Genomic DNA, 15,425 nt, shown 5'->3' with positions numbered 1-15,425 from the left:
ATTCTTTTCTTATCATGGGTGGAATATTTATCTTCTGCCAGCTGGTTACTTTAAGCAAGCTGCTATTTGCTGGGATATCCAGAGAGTGTGTGCGGAACAGGCCTGGCAAAAGCTGTTCAGGCACTTCCATTTTTCCTCTACTCTGAAAATGTTGCTGTCTGCTCAGTGCGTGCACACATGTCTGCACCTCTATCCTTACTTGCACAGCGGTTGAAAAGAAAATGTAGATATGTTGGTGTGGAAACAGAAGTTGAAATTGAAAAGTAGGTGTTTCTGTCTGAAATATTTGGAAGTCCCTGTGTGGAATCTGGTCACCATACAGCCCACGCATGACAAAGCTGTTGTGTCCATCTGGAGATCTATAAGTTTCATGGATTGCTTCCATTTCATGTGCACTTTGTGTCTGATTTTTTTTCCATATCTGTAGAGGTCTAATGGATCAGTTCTGAAAGTGAGCTGGCAGGTTTTCATCCCAGATGATGTGGGAAGAATGGGAAAGGCTTACTGTCATCTATTACCCCATTTCTGTATGGATAGTACAGTATAGTACAGTACGTGGATCCTTTCAACCATCCCCCCTGCTATGTTTGCAGTGGGGTTTTACGAGACTTCTTTACTAGCTGAGCAGTCTAACAAGTTTTACTAAGCTATAGAGGCTCTGAGAGAAACTTTTATTTGGAAGTCAAATGAGATGACCTGCAAAAGAAAAATGGGAGGAAAAAAGAGCGGGAAGGTTCTGCTTGTCACTGTGAAAAAACCTTTGCTCACTTTCCTAATGAAAATCTTTAAGCTATACATTCTGTTAATGTATTTGCTGGGTATGTGCCATTTCAGGGACGAAGAATGATTTATCTTATGAATGTCTCATCCTTTCAGTGTCTGCCAACTTGGGGAATACAAGCAAGCTTTTTCTTCAGGTAAAAGGGAGGTTGCTGTTATCTTCTGAGTATGTTTCACTGAAGTTCTGTATTCATTGTGTTTTCTGGTGGTCAGTAAAGACATCTATATGTAAAAAGCAAGTTTAGATGATACTGTAGAGTTCTGGCTATTGAAATATCCCTTTTGCCTCTGGCAGCCTCACAGGCTTTCTGTGTTTTACCCAACAGGGAAGATATAGGTAGTGTATAGCCTAGTGTGATTATAAGTAAGTTTATAGTAAGTACAGTTAACAAATTGTTATTTATTTTCATGCAGAAAATTGGTGCCGAAGCAAAGAGTTTGCGAGGGAGCAGAACCACTTGTGAAACTTGATCTAATATGACTGGTTTCAGTTGGAAAAAACACTATGAAATTAAGAAAAAGTCAGTGGTTTAGAATTCTCAAAATACATTTTTCAGACTTTTAGTTGAAATACATTTTTTTAAATTATTCTTTAAAGTGTCAAAATAAGTTACAGATTAATACCATTTTGTGGCTGTACAAAACTTTTCAGTTCATCTGGAATTCTGGTTTGTTATTTTTTTTTTTCCTGGTTGTCAGTGTCCCCTCCCCCATTCGCCCCCCAGTTTTTCAAGTTGGCCTTTGAACCCAAAGCACAGACTATTTGCCAACCTGTATTTGTGAGCACGGCTGGTGTGAGCATATCAGTGATGACTGCAGCTCTACAGAACCTGACTGCAGACCTGTGTTCGTGTCATGGTGGCTGCTCCATATGCTTCTCTAGTCTTGGAGATCAACAATCTAGGTAGATAAGGCATTCTTCCAGGTGGCTTTCCTAGACCTATGGTCACACAGGGCTGAACTTCCTTTGGCAGTCCTTAACAGGATGATTCTAACTGCAGAGACAGCACAGGTTAGATCTACATTTGTAAATAGTGTGGTACAGTGGAGGTGGATTTGTAAGAAACAATTAGTGCTTAGAACCTAATGTTCACTTTGTGTGTGTTTTCAAGGAGGGAATGTTACTTCAGGCTGGCTCTGCTCTTGCCCCGTTAGTTGAATTCCCATTAGCTCATCTTCCAATTTAGCTTTATTTGTGAAGAATCTAGTTGGCATGGTCTTACAGCACATCATGTGATTAAACCAAAGCATGGTAACTAGAGATGGTTAGGAGATCATTTTCAAAAGTGAACTCCTGATACATGCTAAGCGTTACCATACACATTCATTGTCTCTCCCAATGTGACCCTTGGCCCTGTCTGTGAATGGGAAAGGGGAATGTGTCACATCCCTCTTTCTGTCTTTTACACAAACCTGCAAATGGTGGGTAGAAGCTGATAGTGCACCTCTCATCACTTGTAGAGGTAGCAGCTAGGGGCTAGCAACTTGGTGTCAAACCCCAACCTGTCAGCTGAAGGGAGGCATTAGCCCAATTTCCTCGCAGCCCACAGCAAGCAACAACCACTACCAGAAGTTGTTTCCCTTTATTGAGGACAAGTAGCTACAAGTCCTCCTGGCAGATCAAGCTGAACCTCAGTTCAGGATGATGCCAGAACCATGCAGGAACAAATATGATCTCCTGTTCTAAAAAACTGGCCCATGCTGCAGCTGAAAATCTATCTTGAGCTCCATTAATTAGAACATTGGCTTCTATTTATGCATATAAGTTAATGAATATTCATCAGACATGTTGATTAAGGTGATGCTATTTGCATATTCTTCCTGGATTTTTAGACCTTTACCCTTAGGTATTCTAGTATTCAAGATATTCAGGTGGCACCAAGGGAAATTCTGATTAGGTATTGGGGGGAGGGGACCCTCATGATGAAGGTGGTCAAATGTTGGAACAGATGCTCAAAGATGATATGCACCTCCATTCTTGGAGATATTTAAGACTTGACTGGACAAGGCCCTGAGCAATGTGAACTATCTTTGAATTTGATTTTAATTTTGAAGCTGTTTCTCCTTTGAGCAAGGGATTGGGCAGGTTGACATCTAGAGGACCCTTCTAACATAAATGATTTCACAATTAATGCAGAAGAATAATGTCCCTACATTTTTGGCATTAATGTATTTATAGATGGGCACAAATATGTAACCAGTACTTTTGTGCTTAGTATTACTCCAGAGGTAATGAAATAATCCTGTTAAATGTGTTGCAATACTTTCTAATGAAGTCTCTGCCTTCATTAAGAAGATAGTTACTCATCATGAGTTCATTGACTAATCAGCATATCTGATTGCAATTCTCTCATAGCAGCTGGTCAAGGTAGAGCCCAATTTCTTCTACTACCTTCCTTCAGGGTTTAGTTTGACCAGTCAATGCATGCTGAAACTGTAGCAACAACCTTGCCTATATTAAGGTACCTCCAGATGAGTTCTGATGATTCAAATGAAATTATTTTAGAGACTGAGGGCAGCACATACAGCTGAAGGTGATAATTCTTAAGTTGCACCAGCCTGGTTTGGAGGCTGTATAAAATGCTAGCATAATTTAGCAATGAACTTTTCCAAGGCAGACAAGACTTAAGACACTAACAGATCTATATGCCACATGCAATTGCTTTGTGTAACCTGATTCTAGCCCTAACTATGATTATAGCCCCTGGAAACCTTACTTATGCTAAGAAAAAACTGTAAACTTTCTCTGCTCTACAGATTTTCTGAAGATAATGTGAAACAATTGGAGGCTAAATGACTAATCTTACATCTTCTTTCTGCTTGGTATGCATATAGTCACCCAATGAGGGAACAGTAACCAAACCATGGGATTAAGGCGATCTTTCATACAGAAGGTAGCTTCTCATAATGAATAGCAAATATGTAGTGAGTGCAGTTTGCAAGCCAGAGGCTAAGATTCCTTTTACTAGGAAATGTTTGTGTAGTAATTCTCAAACAGATTTGTAAAAATTAGAGCTAGCACAAAGAGTGAATTTTGTGGAATAAGTTGCTTGCTATGAACAGTTCATCCAGAGGTATCTACAACACAGAAGAAGGAAAAGCTGCCTGGAGGTAAGAAAGGCTCGGAACATCCACGTTAGTCTCTTCAGGGAAGCTCATCATATCAAAAGCCTTGGCAGGAAATGTAATAAAACAAATACTAGCTGTACAGCTGGATCCTTCTTAGAAATCAACATACATGCTACAGTAGAAGGGTGGGTATGACCTGGCTTAAAATCTCTGCATGTCACAGAAAGCCAGGTGACTGTCTTGTTAGTGCTAACTGGCTGTGAAGTCTGGAATGGCCATGCCACAGTCCATCCAGAGCAAGTGAGCTGCTAGTTCCCTGCATCTGTCTGAGATTCCCAAGGATTGCTGCAACGGGTCTTAGAGTGGGAGAAATTCTTATGTGTAGCTGTGAGCCCTCCACCTACCAGAGGTAACTTGTTCGCAGGCATTGGGCAAATCTGTACCTGAACCTCAAGGATGGTTCCACAATCTGCAGCCCTGAAAGTTGTGGGGAGAAAAATGTGAAATCTTCCAGCCCTCGTTGGCAGGAGGGGAGTATAGTCAGATAGCCTGTGCAAATAACTCTTCTGTGTGCCATCTTCGGCTGGATCTGAAGGGACATTACTGACACTTACCGAACTGTTCTCACAGATTACCAGTTTCATGAAAGACCATCTGAAGGACTGCTTTCTGTTGCCAGCTGTCAGATGAGTTGGTCTGTATTATGTGGAAGACTAAACTATATTATCACAGTGACAGTGTAAGTTCCTGAAACTTGACAACAGCCTTCACAAAAGTCTAGCTGACCTCACAGGGCACATGTCTCTAGGCACTTTGGAGATCCAAATTTTAGGACTAATGTGACCAATACCCTGGTGGTGTTCTGAATTTTCATTCTATTTCTTAAATTAAGCATGGGTAAAGTAAAGACTGTTTCTTGGTGCAGTTTGAAAGTGTTGAAATATTGTATTTAAAGGGGGTGGAGGGGTAGTGGCTTGGTGATGAAGAAAGACACTGGCCCAGAAGTTCTGAAGAAAGTTGTCTGTTTACTCACCAGACAAATACAGTACAGATACCAGGAGTATGACCTTCCTTTTAATTTATCTCAAACCTGTTCAGCCTAGAATGGGAGAATGGTAATACAGGGGGTGACTGAACCAAACAGCTTGGGACCTCTACTGGGGTAATGCAGTGGGAACTGATTTTTTTCACTAGCAGCTGAACTAACATCAAGATATTGGGAGAGTTTCAGAAATTGAACTGAAAAAAAAAATTGCAAAACCTCTTCAGGTGATATTCCTGCTATAGCACAGTGTAACCATTGTCCTTGTAATGGAAAGAAGAGGAAATATTATATAATAATAATGTGACAGTATGGAGAAATGTTCAACGGGTATGAGAGGGGAACTGAGCAGGTAAGGGGGTCAGTAAGAGGACTGGCATGTTTGATGCTGTGATACTTAGCCACTCTGGATGAAACTATCTCTGGTTTCCTTATCTCAGTTTTATTTGGCATCTGAACTTTGCTGGAACATGGGGTTGCCAACCATAGAGTTACAGCTGCCAAATCCCCTCTGAGCATCTGTGTTTATGTGAGGATGGAATGGCAGAGTTTTGCTCTGCATGGTTCTAGTTGCATCTCCCTGCTGGTCCCTTTCCTAGCACTATTTGAAGATGTCAGCCACTTTTTAAAAGATTTTCAGCAAACACTTTCACTTTGATTGGAGGAACACGGGATATACTGCATCTGTCAGTGGAGCAGCTTTGTGGTTGTTTCGTATTTCTTGTGGCCAGCTATAACACTTGCTATGGCAGCTGCATAGGTGAAAAAACCCACTCACTGGTTTGTGCTATAAATACTGTTCCCAGTTATTTGAGCAAGGTGCAGAGCTCAGCTGCAGTTGCAGTTGGTCTTTCTAAGCTAGTGCTGAAGCCTGCAGATGCTCCTTAAATTGCAGTTACCCTATTGAGGGTATGGAAGGGAAAGTGGTGTTGGTTTGGTTTTTTGGTGTGGCGCTTTTTTTTTTTTTTCTTTCCTTACTCTTGCTTCCCCTCCCACCCTGAAGACTGGCATAAGCATAGCTATTAATTCATCTGAAGGCAAGATTTCTTAGGGTTTTTCTGAGAGGGCTCTCCAGGAGAGCAGTAGTTCTGATCCTTGCTGCAGTCACTACCTCTTTTCTCCCAGGGGCCTCAGGGAACCTGATGTTTGGGGGTCTTGAGCCTAGTTCTCTTCTATGTGGAACAAGTAGGGAAACGTCATGAAGTATGAAATTGTCACTGCTGTAAACTCATTCTTTTCCTAATATTTATTGGCAGGTCCAGGAAAATGAAAGCCGCCTTCTAAGTTTCAAAAGCCAGTTCTTATCTCGAGCTAGATACATGCTGGTGCAGTTGCATTAACTCAGCAGGGTCCCTCTTCTACACCTGTGAGATCAGGTTTAGATAAATGGCTCATGTTTAAATGCCAACCAATCACAAACCTTGTCAGTTTGGGTAATGAAAAGCTTGAGGTTCCCAGTAAGATCCCACCTGCCTCTCTTATCAGCAGTGGCCATGCAGATGAAGATGGCCACATGCTCTCTCCAGTGGTTGCTGCATTTGTGGAGTTTGAAGTGACTGAAGTGCTGGAAGCTAGTAGAAGACAGCTCTGAAACACTCCGAACTACATTCTCCTGAGTGTGTTAAACTCAGCATTCACAGGAGAGTTTAATAGCCTAAAGCCAAAAGGGCCCATTAGCTCATGTAGGCTGACCTCTGGTATATCATAGACCATTACGTTTCTCGCATTTATCCCTTTATTGAGCCCAGTAACTTGGATTAGACTGAAGTATTTTGAGCAAACAAAACAAAAAATTAATTGGGCCTACCCATTCCAGCAGTGAACCCTTCAGAGAAGGGTGAAAATGCAGGAGCAGCATCCTTATCTGTCTGACCTAGGGGTCTGTTTCCCTGTTGAAGACAAGTAGTGGGGACAATTTCCAGGTACAAGTGAATTCTCTGTACTCTGCTCAGCCCTGTTGAGTGCACGCAGTGGCCAGCCCTGATATTTCAGAGACAAGTAGGGAAGAAAGGAGAACGTATCTCACAATGTATGCTGAAGAGCACTTTACCTTCTGGTACCTACAAACTCTTGGTTGGAGTCATGATGTTTATTGGCTAATAGGATGTTAAGAGGTGGGAACAGTGTTGAAATGTGTTGTGTGGCTGGGAAGGAGATCATAATGGAATTTACCATTAAAAATTTGCCTGTACTTGATCTACCATTGAACCATTGCCACTGCAGTTGTACTCTTAGTTCTAGACAGTCTTTAAACATGTACTTAAGTCTCATTAAAGCCATGAGGTTATAAACATAAGGCCCATATAATTTCGGCCTTATGTTTATAACCTCATGGCTTTAATGAGACTTAAGGCTGAAATTATATGTGTGGTGAAGTGATGACCTGAATTCAGACCATCATATCTCTTTCTGCTTTAGGCTTTGGTGATATAAGACAGTGAATAGCTCGCAGCATTACTGCTAATAGTATTTGCAGTAAGAATAAAGTTTGATGGACCCTGCTAGAAATTAGCCTCTTTGGTGTAAGAGGAGGTGCTTTCTGCTGATTACTTTAAGAAGTTATAGCAAATGGAATATGACTTTTTTCTTTCTTCCTTCTGTATGCTTTTATTTGGAATCTTGGCTCTGTGTCCTTGCCTGCTATTTTATATAAGCCTTTTCTCTGGGCAGGTATCTGATACCTTAGAGATTATTTTCTGACAAATAAGCATTTTCCATGCCAATGCTTCTGATCCATGAAAGCATCTGAAAAAAGGGGATAGGAAAGCCTATAAGAAGACAGGGTTGTGATTTTGGGCTTTTTTTAAAGCTCTTTGCACACTAGCTGTCTTTTTTTAAATACTATTCTTGGTTTGAAACTTTAATTCTGGGCGTACATTTGGTGCCCAGATGGTGCAGACTCACACAGAAGCCCATCATGCTGTCAGGGCAGGCGGATACATATGTAAATATTTTGCCTTTTTCCCCTATAATATTTGGCTTTGTCTAATCTAATTGCTGTCAAAGGCAGAATGTGAAGAATACTTAAGAGGAGCAAACAATGAGGACCTCAAATGTTTGTATTGCACTAACTTTGGAAGATGCTAGTAGACTGTGATGTAACTAATAATTTTGTTTCCTGGGCTTTCTTATTCATGCTGTGAATTCATGGTGTATCATCTAAGTTTATGCCAAGTAATATTTTACAACCTGAGGTAGAAACTTGTATTTCTACTGGCATAAAAGCATATTTAACCCCTAGGAGCTGTAGATATAAGGCTAATGGCTCTGCCTTTTCAGTTCAGGCTGATAGTAAGTGTTCTTTACCTGCCTCTCGGTGTATAGCACTTGTCCTTATTTATATAATTCATTGCTTCATTTAATTTATTCTATTGAGTGCCTGTCTTAATGTATTTTTAATACATAAAAGCATTTCCAGCATAGCTGCTTCTCTCACCAGTGGTAGCTAGTAGCAAACAGTGTGGCCAACCACATTAAGGATGCCTATTTAGTTATTAAAGGCCTGATCCAAAATACCATAATATTAATGGCAAAATGACTTTTATGAGTTTTGAATCTGAGTGGGAAGGTCTAATAAAGCCAGCGTTAGCTGAGGATGCTGGCAAAAGGGATGTAGGAAACCTTACTGTTTTTCATCAATGCAAGAGTGGTTGCACTCTCGCAGGTTTCTGATCAGATGCAAAATTTGGCTAGGCTATAATTCATGGAAAGCATCAGGTTATGCCAGACCCATTTCTCTAAGGACACTAACTATGCAGAGAGATGCCAGGAGATCAGGGCCTGGAGGTGTGATTATTGTAGAGGAAGGAAAGTTGGCTGTTAAAGGAGGATGTAATGTAACCAGAAGACAAACAGAAGCAGCACGTGGTGCTTTTTTCCATGGAACACAGATGAGATCCTGAGTACAGGGGGAAAAATTGCCCATTTCATCTATTCGTGTTGCCACCTGAGGTTCATTATTCAGAGTTGCCAGTAAATTCTGCTTCTGAGCCCACTATGAAAGTGTCTGGGTACCTTCAAGAGACACAGCTTGTCATGTATCCTTCTGTTTGTCTTGCTGCTTGGCTGTGAGGTGGAAGGGGGTCAGGAAAACTGTTCATTATCGATATATATTAATTTTCCTGTGCTGTTTTTTATTACTGAAGGAAAGATCAAAGATGTTTGCTTTGTGTATCTTCTGGAGTATGGGCATTGAGACACATTACTGCATGATAAGCTAAGACGTGAATTTACGGTTTCTACACAGTAAATGCTGGCATGCCTGCTTCCAGCTCATGGTTCAGGGAAAAGAAATGAAAGAAGCATGATTTGCCACATAGATATCTGTTATGTATCTGGTGTATCATAAGTTTGGATGTGAGCTTACCCTACAGGTAGTTTGTGCCTGTCATGGGCTAAAGATAGCATTGGTTGTCACTAGTAGACTGATAGTAGGGGTTGCTTTGCTCCTAGCCTTTGCTTTTGGTTGTCGAGCCCATCTAGTCTACAGCTGGGAGAACATGTTGCATTCATTTAACAGCACTTTCTTTTCTGCATTTTGCCCTTCCCAGGAGCAATTGAGCGGTGCACGTACATCAAGTACCACTACTCCTCAGCGACCATTCCCAAGAACCTCACCTACAACATCACCAAGACAATCCGCCAGGATGAGTGGCATGCCTTGCGTAAGTGTTGCTGGCTTTCTTCTACGTTCTTCTCGTGTGTGGACTAAGGGAGGTACTCACTGATAAAAGAGAGCAGAGGCTTTGACTGACAACCCGCTCAGAGCCCTCTTCTCATGCAGTTTGTCTTTGCAGCAGACTGATTGATTTGTTCTTAGGACCTACATCTCCGTTTCTGTTGCTGACTAGAAATTCTGCTGAGGCATGAAGAAGTAAGTGGCAGTGGGGAAGAGGCATTTGTATGCAGAGATTAATATTGAGTTAAATACAAAAATTAATAACAAAATCAATGCCCTATTTTTTAATTCAGTAGAACACTCTATACCTGAGCATATTCTCATGCAGTTCATGCTGCTGCTGTTTCCTGCTTTCAGCAGAATTCATTGCTTGCTTTTATTGCAGAATATGTCCTGCTGCCTGCAGCTTCTGGGCGAGTGTGGCATCACTCTCCTTTGAAGATCTAGAAAGAGAAATGCTGCACCCTTTAAGGCACAGGAAAGGAGCTTTGCCCTTAGTGATAATTGTAGCCAGTGGTCACCAACTTGTAACATTTGCTGAAGCAACAAGATCTGACAGGGATGGAATTGCCTTGAGATGTATCAGCTGGCCTTAAAGCTTTTCTCCTTCTCATCTTGGAGATGAAAAAGGAGTTTCACTATTATAATGGAAGAGGTAGGATTTCACAAGGAAGGATGCCACTGCAACTTGCTCTTGTTTACTACATAGTCATGGGGTGTTTACTGATGAATGTCTTGAGCTTCTATGTCTAAGTGGAAGCAGCTAACAGCTCCTTGAAGATGGCAGGGGCTGAGGGATGCTGATTCTGATTGAAAACCTTGAAAGGTGGTAGTAAGCAGCTACTGTCCAGACTGTGTCAGCTTGAGAAATGTGTAAGACCTCTGGTGTTCCCAAGGCTCTCGGTCCTTGTTTCACTCCTGCCTTATGTGGCTGTTGCTTTGGAAGGGTCCTTTTAAGCTCTGGGGAGGGTAAGATGTAATGATATAGTCTATTTCCTGCACTGCTAAGGTGAGGCCTGGTTTGGGACTCATTGGTGCTCATAGACCGGCCTGGTCAAATCTGGTGAAGCATTAAGAAAGTTCTACAGGGTCTTGCTATACTCCTAACTTTTTTTTTTAAATGTGTGTGTATAAATACATATTTTTATTGTGATCTGAAGAAAAAAATGAATATTGATCTCATGCTTCTCAGAAGGTTGTAAGAGGTTGGTCTTTCAAAATACTATGCTGCACTCGTTTGTCCCTGAAATCAGAAGTCAGGTGGTTCAGTTCCCTTCAGATTTTCTGCTACTACCTGTCATCTCTGCTGGTGTCAGTTTTACGTTAACATTGCTCCTCTATGGGAAAAAGAAATGTACCCTCCACCCAAGATATCTTCTGTTAGGGTTCATAGGGCAGTAGGAAAGGTCTTTGGTTTATGCTATTGGCTGTGTATATGTGCTTTTGCCGCTGCTGTGAGCAACAATGACTTTTCTGCATTTATCCACCGTGAATCTCGCTAATTAATGTAGGAGTTATTGTCTTAAGTTCATCTTTATTTTGGCAATGGCTCGGGTAAAGGGCTATTTGGAAGCTGTATTTGTATTTTTTTCAGTTTAAATATAATTACTAATATGGCTGGCCGTGTTAGTTCCTCGGCGCATGCATTCTTTGGTGGGATCAGCAAGTTCCTGAGCCTGGTGTGTTGGCAGCTGATGGGAGCCTTCAGTAGGGCATTCATCAGTCTCCAAATTGTCAGTCTAGACACACTGTTCTCACACATTTACATATCTGATTTGGTCCCAGGCACTTTCAGGGTGAGGCTGTTTGTCTCCTCCCTGGGGGAGGGTACACCAAGTGTGTGGGTGTGTATGCATATTTCTGACCCGGATTTTCTTGCTAGTTCGTGAGTCGGAAAAGCATGGGTAGATATAGATAAGACTGCAATTTGAATCTCCCTATCTAAAGACAGGAAAAGAAAGAAATACTTTGCTGAAGCACTCTCTTCTCCAGAGCAGTTAGGTGCAATGGTGAGTGTTTGATATATGAGTTAGCCACTGCAGGATCTGGAGGTCACTGCATTTAAGAATGAACAAACTTGCTGTAAAACATCTGTTTTAAAAGACAAAGGTAATAGCAGTCCCTTCAGATCATGTTTTGGTTGAGAGGGATGTTCTCCCTTTAGAAAATATTTGCAGTGGAGTAGACATAAAGTAGGGCAAGACTCTTAAGTCCCTTCAGAAAGTCCCTGTAGTTTTAGTCCCTGCCTTAGCGGCTGACCTCATTCTGTACCTCTGGACTAGCTTCATCCAGGGCACAGCTACTTCAGCTCACCACTGCTCATCCTGAGGCAGAATAGCATTTCCAATTCAACCTGGACATTATTTTCCTCTGAACAATTCTCTATTCAGAATTTCCCTCTCACTGAGTGTTGTGACAAATAGTGAATAAGCGGGGCCAAGGCCTGTTGTTCCTTATTCTCTTGCCATTGGTAATTTCTCAGGTCTGTAGCATAAGATGAAAGAAAGGGGGGGAGAGGGGGGGGGGAACAAAAAAAAAAACCCCAAAACCCCCAACCCTATTTCCTGATGAAACACTGGGGCAAAATAATGACATCCTGGAGAATTTCAGGGGAACTGGAAAGGTGAAACCAGAGTGTCTGATCATCCTGCTAAAGAAAATGCCTTTTCTAGGCTGACACCACTGCTGTCCTTTGACATATGCCAGTCGTGGTTGTTTTGCTTCTCTGGTGCATGGGCAGCAAACTGTGGGCCTAGAAAGGAAATCTGTTGCTTTGCCTGTGTACTGGGTTGGGGGAACAGAAGATGGAGGGCTCCAGCCATGCCCAGCAGACTGCTTTTTTTCAGACTGGCAGGCAGGACTGATGCTCCAGCAGTTTCTCTTGAATGGCAGGAGTGGGTGAGAGGCAATTAATTTGAGGCTAAGGACCCCATGGGACCAGTCAGCACAGAAAGCAGGTATTCCTCTAGCTGTGCTGTCAGCTATGCTAGAGGAACCCAGTGGAGTGGCTACCTGGAGGAATGGTTGGAGCTGACTTTATAACTTTTGATTTTATCTTTTTTCATTCTGTTTGACATTTTCAAGAAGGAACCTTTGCTCCAAATTGATTGCCTATGGCATCATGAGCTGGGGAAACGGGACTTCACTTCCCTGCAATCACGTCCGCTTGACCATCTCTGGTTAAACAAGGATAGAGGGAAGGATGATTGTACTATTGCGAGCTCTCACCTTCCAGGAGATAAATGTTCAACTGGTTAGACAAAACGAGTGTCTGTATGAGCTGTGAGGGGGAAGTAAAGCTTTGTCCAACAACTTTGAGCATGAGTAACTGTCTCTTTATGGAAGATGCCAGTGTAATGATATGACTGAGTCACTAGTAGGCATTTATCCTGTCACATTTTGGCCCTAGTCTTCTGCATGGAAACTTGGTCCATAGTTCTGGCTTCTGAAAAACTCCAGCAGCATCACTGATGCTTTTAGAAATGCAGGTATATATTAGAACAAAAATAATAATAATAATAATAAAAACCCTGAACAGTTCTACATTTATTCACATATTCAGTTCCATGTGTTTTATGCTGTTCTCGTAGGCTCACTTTCAGGGTGCTACAGATTTGTGTTTACAAAACATGGGGAAAATGATTGTGGCAGGGGTTTGAGCTGTGGAATATGGTACAGACATTGGGAGGGGTAACAGGTGTTTTCAGATGATGGAATAAGCACTTCAACTGGATGCTTGTACTTTAAGAAAGCTGAGCATAAAAAAGAGGCTGTGTTGATGCTAATCTTTCTTTTTTTTTTTCTCGTCCCAAAAACTTCAGGAAAACATTATCATGTATATTATGGCACAGAAGGTGAAAGGCTGTGTTTTCTTTGAAAATGGTAGTACCACCAAGGCAACGAGAGGATGTGATATATTCAGTTTGGCATCTTCCAGGAATCAACAGTGCTTGTCTCCATAAAGCCATTGTGAGGGGTAAGGCACTCAAAGCCCTGGGAGTATTTAGTCTACTGGCTTACTCCTTGGAGCAAAACAGAAACCTGTTGGGTTGATGCTGTTTTATATCATCAGGAGGACTGTAGAAAGGTTGTTTCTTTTTTTTTTTTCTTTTTTTTTTTCTTCTAAATGGGCTACAGACAACCCAGGCTCTAAATTGATCTTCTGCTGCAGTCTTTAAGAAACAACTGTTTTGCGAAAAAGGGTAACCACAGCATGGAAGATAAATGCAGAGAGGAATTTCTAAACATGCTTAAGCCAGCTATCTGCATTTCATTGTCTTGCTGGGAGAGTTAGGATTAGAAACTTATTTTGAGGAAGCCAAGTAGTGCAGAAAAGGGAGGAAGATGCAGATAAGAGGAGAGGGGATTGTCTTCATACTTTCTTAAAGCCAGTCTAGCATGATGTGGGTTTTTTTTTTGCCTCTAGCTGTTTTTGTTTAGACCTTATGCTTCCTCACTCATTTTTACCTTTGAACATAGTTGAATTTGCCATGGGACTTCTTTGTGTATCCATTTGTTGAACAATTTCAACAAGAACAGTGGTGTAGGTATTACAGAATTGTGGGTTAGCCTGCTGTGGGCTCGGGACCTGCTTGGAGCCTCACAGGGCTAATGCTCGTGAGTCACTCTAGAATTTTCCTCACTGTGGTCTTGGCAAGAGAAGGGTAAAAGAGGGCTTTTCCAGGGACACTTTCTCTCCAAGGCAGGTGAAGAAAGTGTTATGGCTTTAAAGCACTGCAAACAAGCAAGTTGCCAATGTGTGTTCTTGAAGACCGAGGTTTCTTTTTCTCTCAGAACAAGTTAAACCACTGCCTCTTCCCTCTCTCCTGCCTTGGTAGCTGAAATGGGACAAATGCTGCATGGTACCCAGAGCCTTTGTATGGCAGAACTCCCAGTGCCTTGTGCTGTATCACATAAAAGTCTCCACATCAGAAGAGGGATGAAAAATTCTTCCTTCTCTCCAAAAGCTATTATTTTGCTGACTCACAGAGCCTATCATGCAAGGTAGATAGCTGGGTCTTTGTCTGTTATTTTTCCTTCCTCCCTATATATCACAAACCTGAATTGTACTTTGGATTAAATGCAGCCACAAAAGAGGGAATTTCTGTTTGTCTGTTCTTCTCCAGCTTGCCATTGCCACCTAGGCCCGTCTTCCACAGCAGCCATGTTTTGTGTGCAGGAACATGGAGAGTGCTGCATCTGGGCAGAAGGTGGCTGGAATTGCTATGGAAACTGATCTCTTCCTGCACAGCTTAGAAATTGTGTCACCAGACTGCTTTAGAGAGAACCAGTTCTCAGGAAGCATCAGCTACCTATTTGTGAAGTGTTTAGAATTTCCTGCTTTTTTTGGAAAAGATCCTTGTCTGGCACTGTGGGATCTCCTTTGCCCATCTCCTACCCCCTCACTTACGCTGTGGGACCACAGGATGTGGGATCTGAATTTAGAGCATTGGTATGGGGAGCTGCATTGTCGGGAGAAGAGGAACCATAATGCCTTGTGTTAATTCGAATAATAACATTCATCTGTGCTGTTGAAAATGACAATCCTGTGTTTGTGGTGGTCTGAAATCCATTTGCATAAAAAATGAATTGTAAAGTCAAAAGTAATAGCCTGGCACATTGAGAGGAGCAAGTATTGGAGGAAATGAAGGATTTCTACAGGATGTAGGGTGGTAATATTTTAATTCATATAGCATCTACTCTGAAATCTGAATGGATTTTATCAGCCTTAACGGTTCAAGCTTTGCAGGAGATTAAGGTTTCCTCATTTACGCCTAGATAGCACTCAAATATCTCCTTATAACCAGTAAAACTGCTGGGGGGGGGGGGGGGGGGAAAAAATTCTTTTTGTGGGGG

At 41.8% G+C, this 15,425-nt stretch overlaps 1 protein-coding gene across 1 annotated transcript in view; it reads left to right on the top strand.

Annotated features, from left to right (window-relative positions):
• Positions 1-15,425, top strand: part of TMEM178B (transmembrane protein 178B) — a 222,800-nt gene that overhangs the window by 51,056 nt on the left and 156,319 nt on the right. Inside the window, exon 2 of the mRNA XM_009887392.1 lies at positions 9,442-9,555. Coding sequence (XP_009885694.1) covers positions 9,442-9,555 — 114 coding nt within the window. The remainder of the gene's footprint in view (positions 1-9,441; positions 9,556-15,425) is intronic.

Source organism: Charadrius vociferus, unplaced genomic scaffold (genome assembly GCF_000708025.1).
Source record: "Charadrius vociferus isolate BGI_N301 unplaced genomic scaffold, ASM70802v2 scaffold196, whole genome shotgun sequence".
NCBI lineage: Eukaryota > Metazoa > Chordata > Aves > Charadriiformes > Charadriidae > Charadrius > Charadrius vociferus.
The sequence above is the reverse complement of the archived record's forward strand: the minus strand, read 5'-3'. Positions and strand labels throughout refer to the sequence as shown.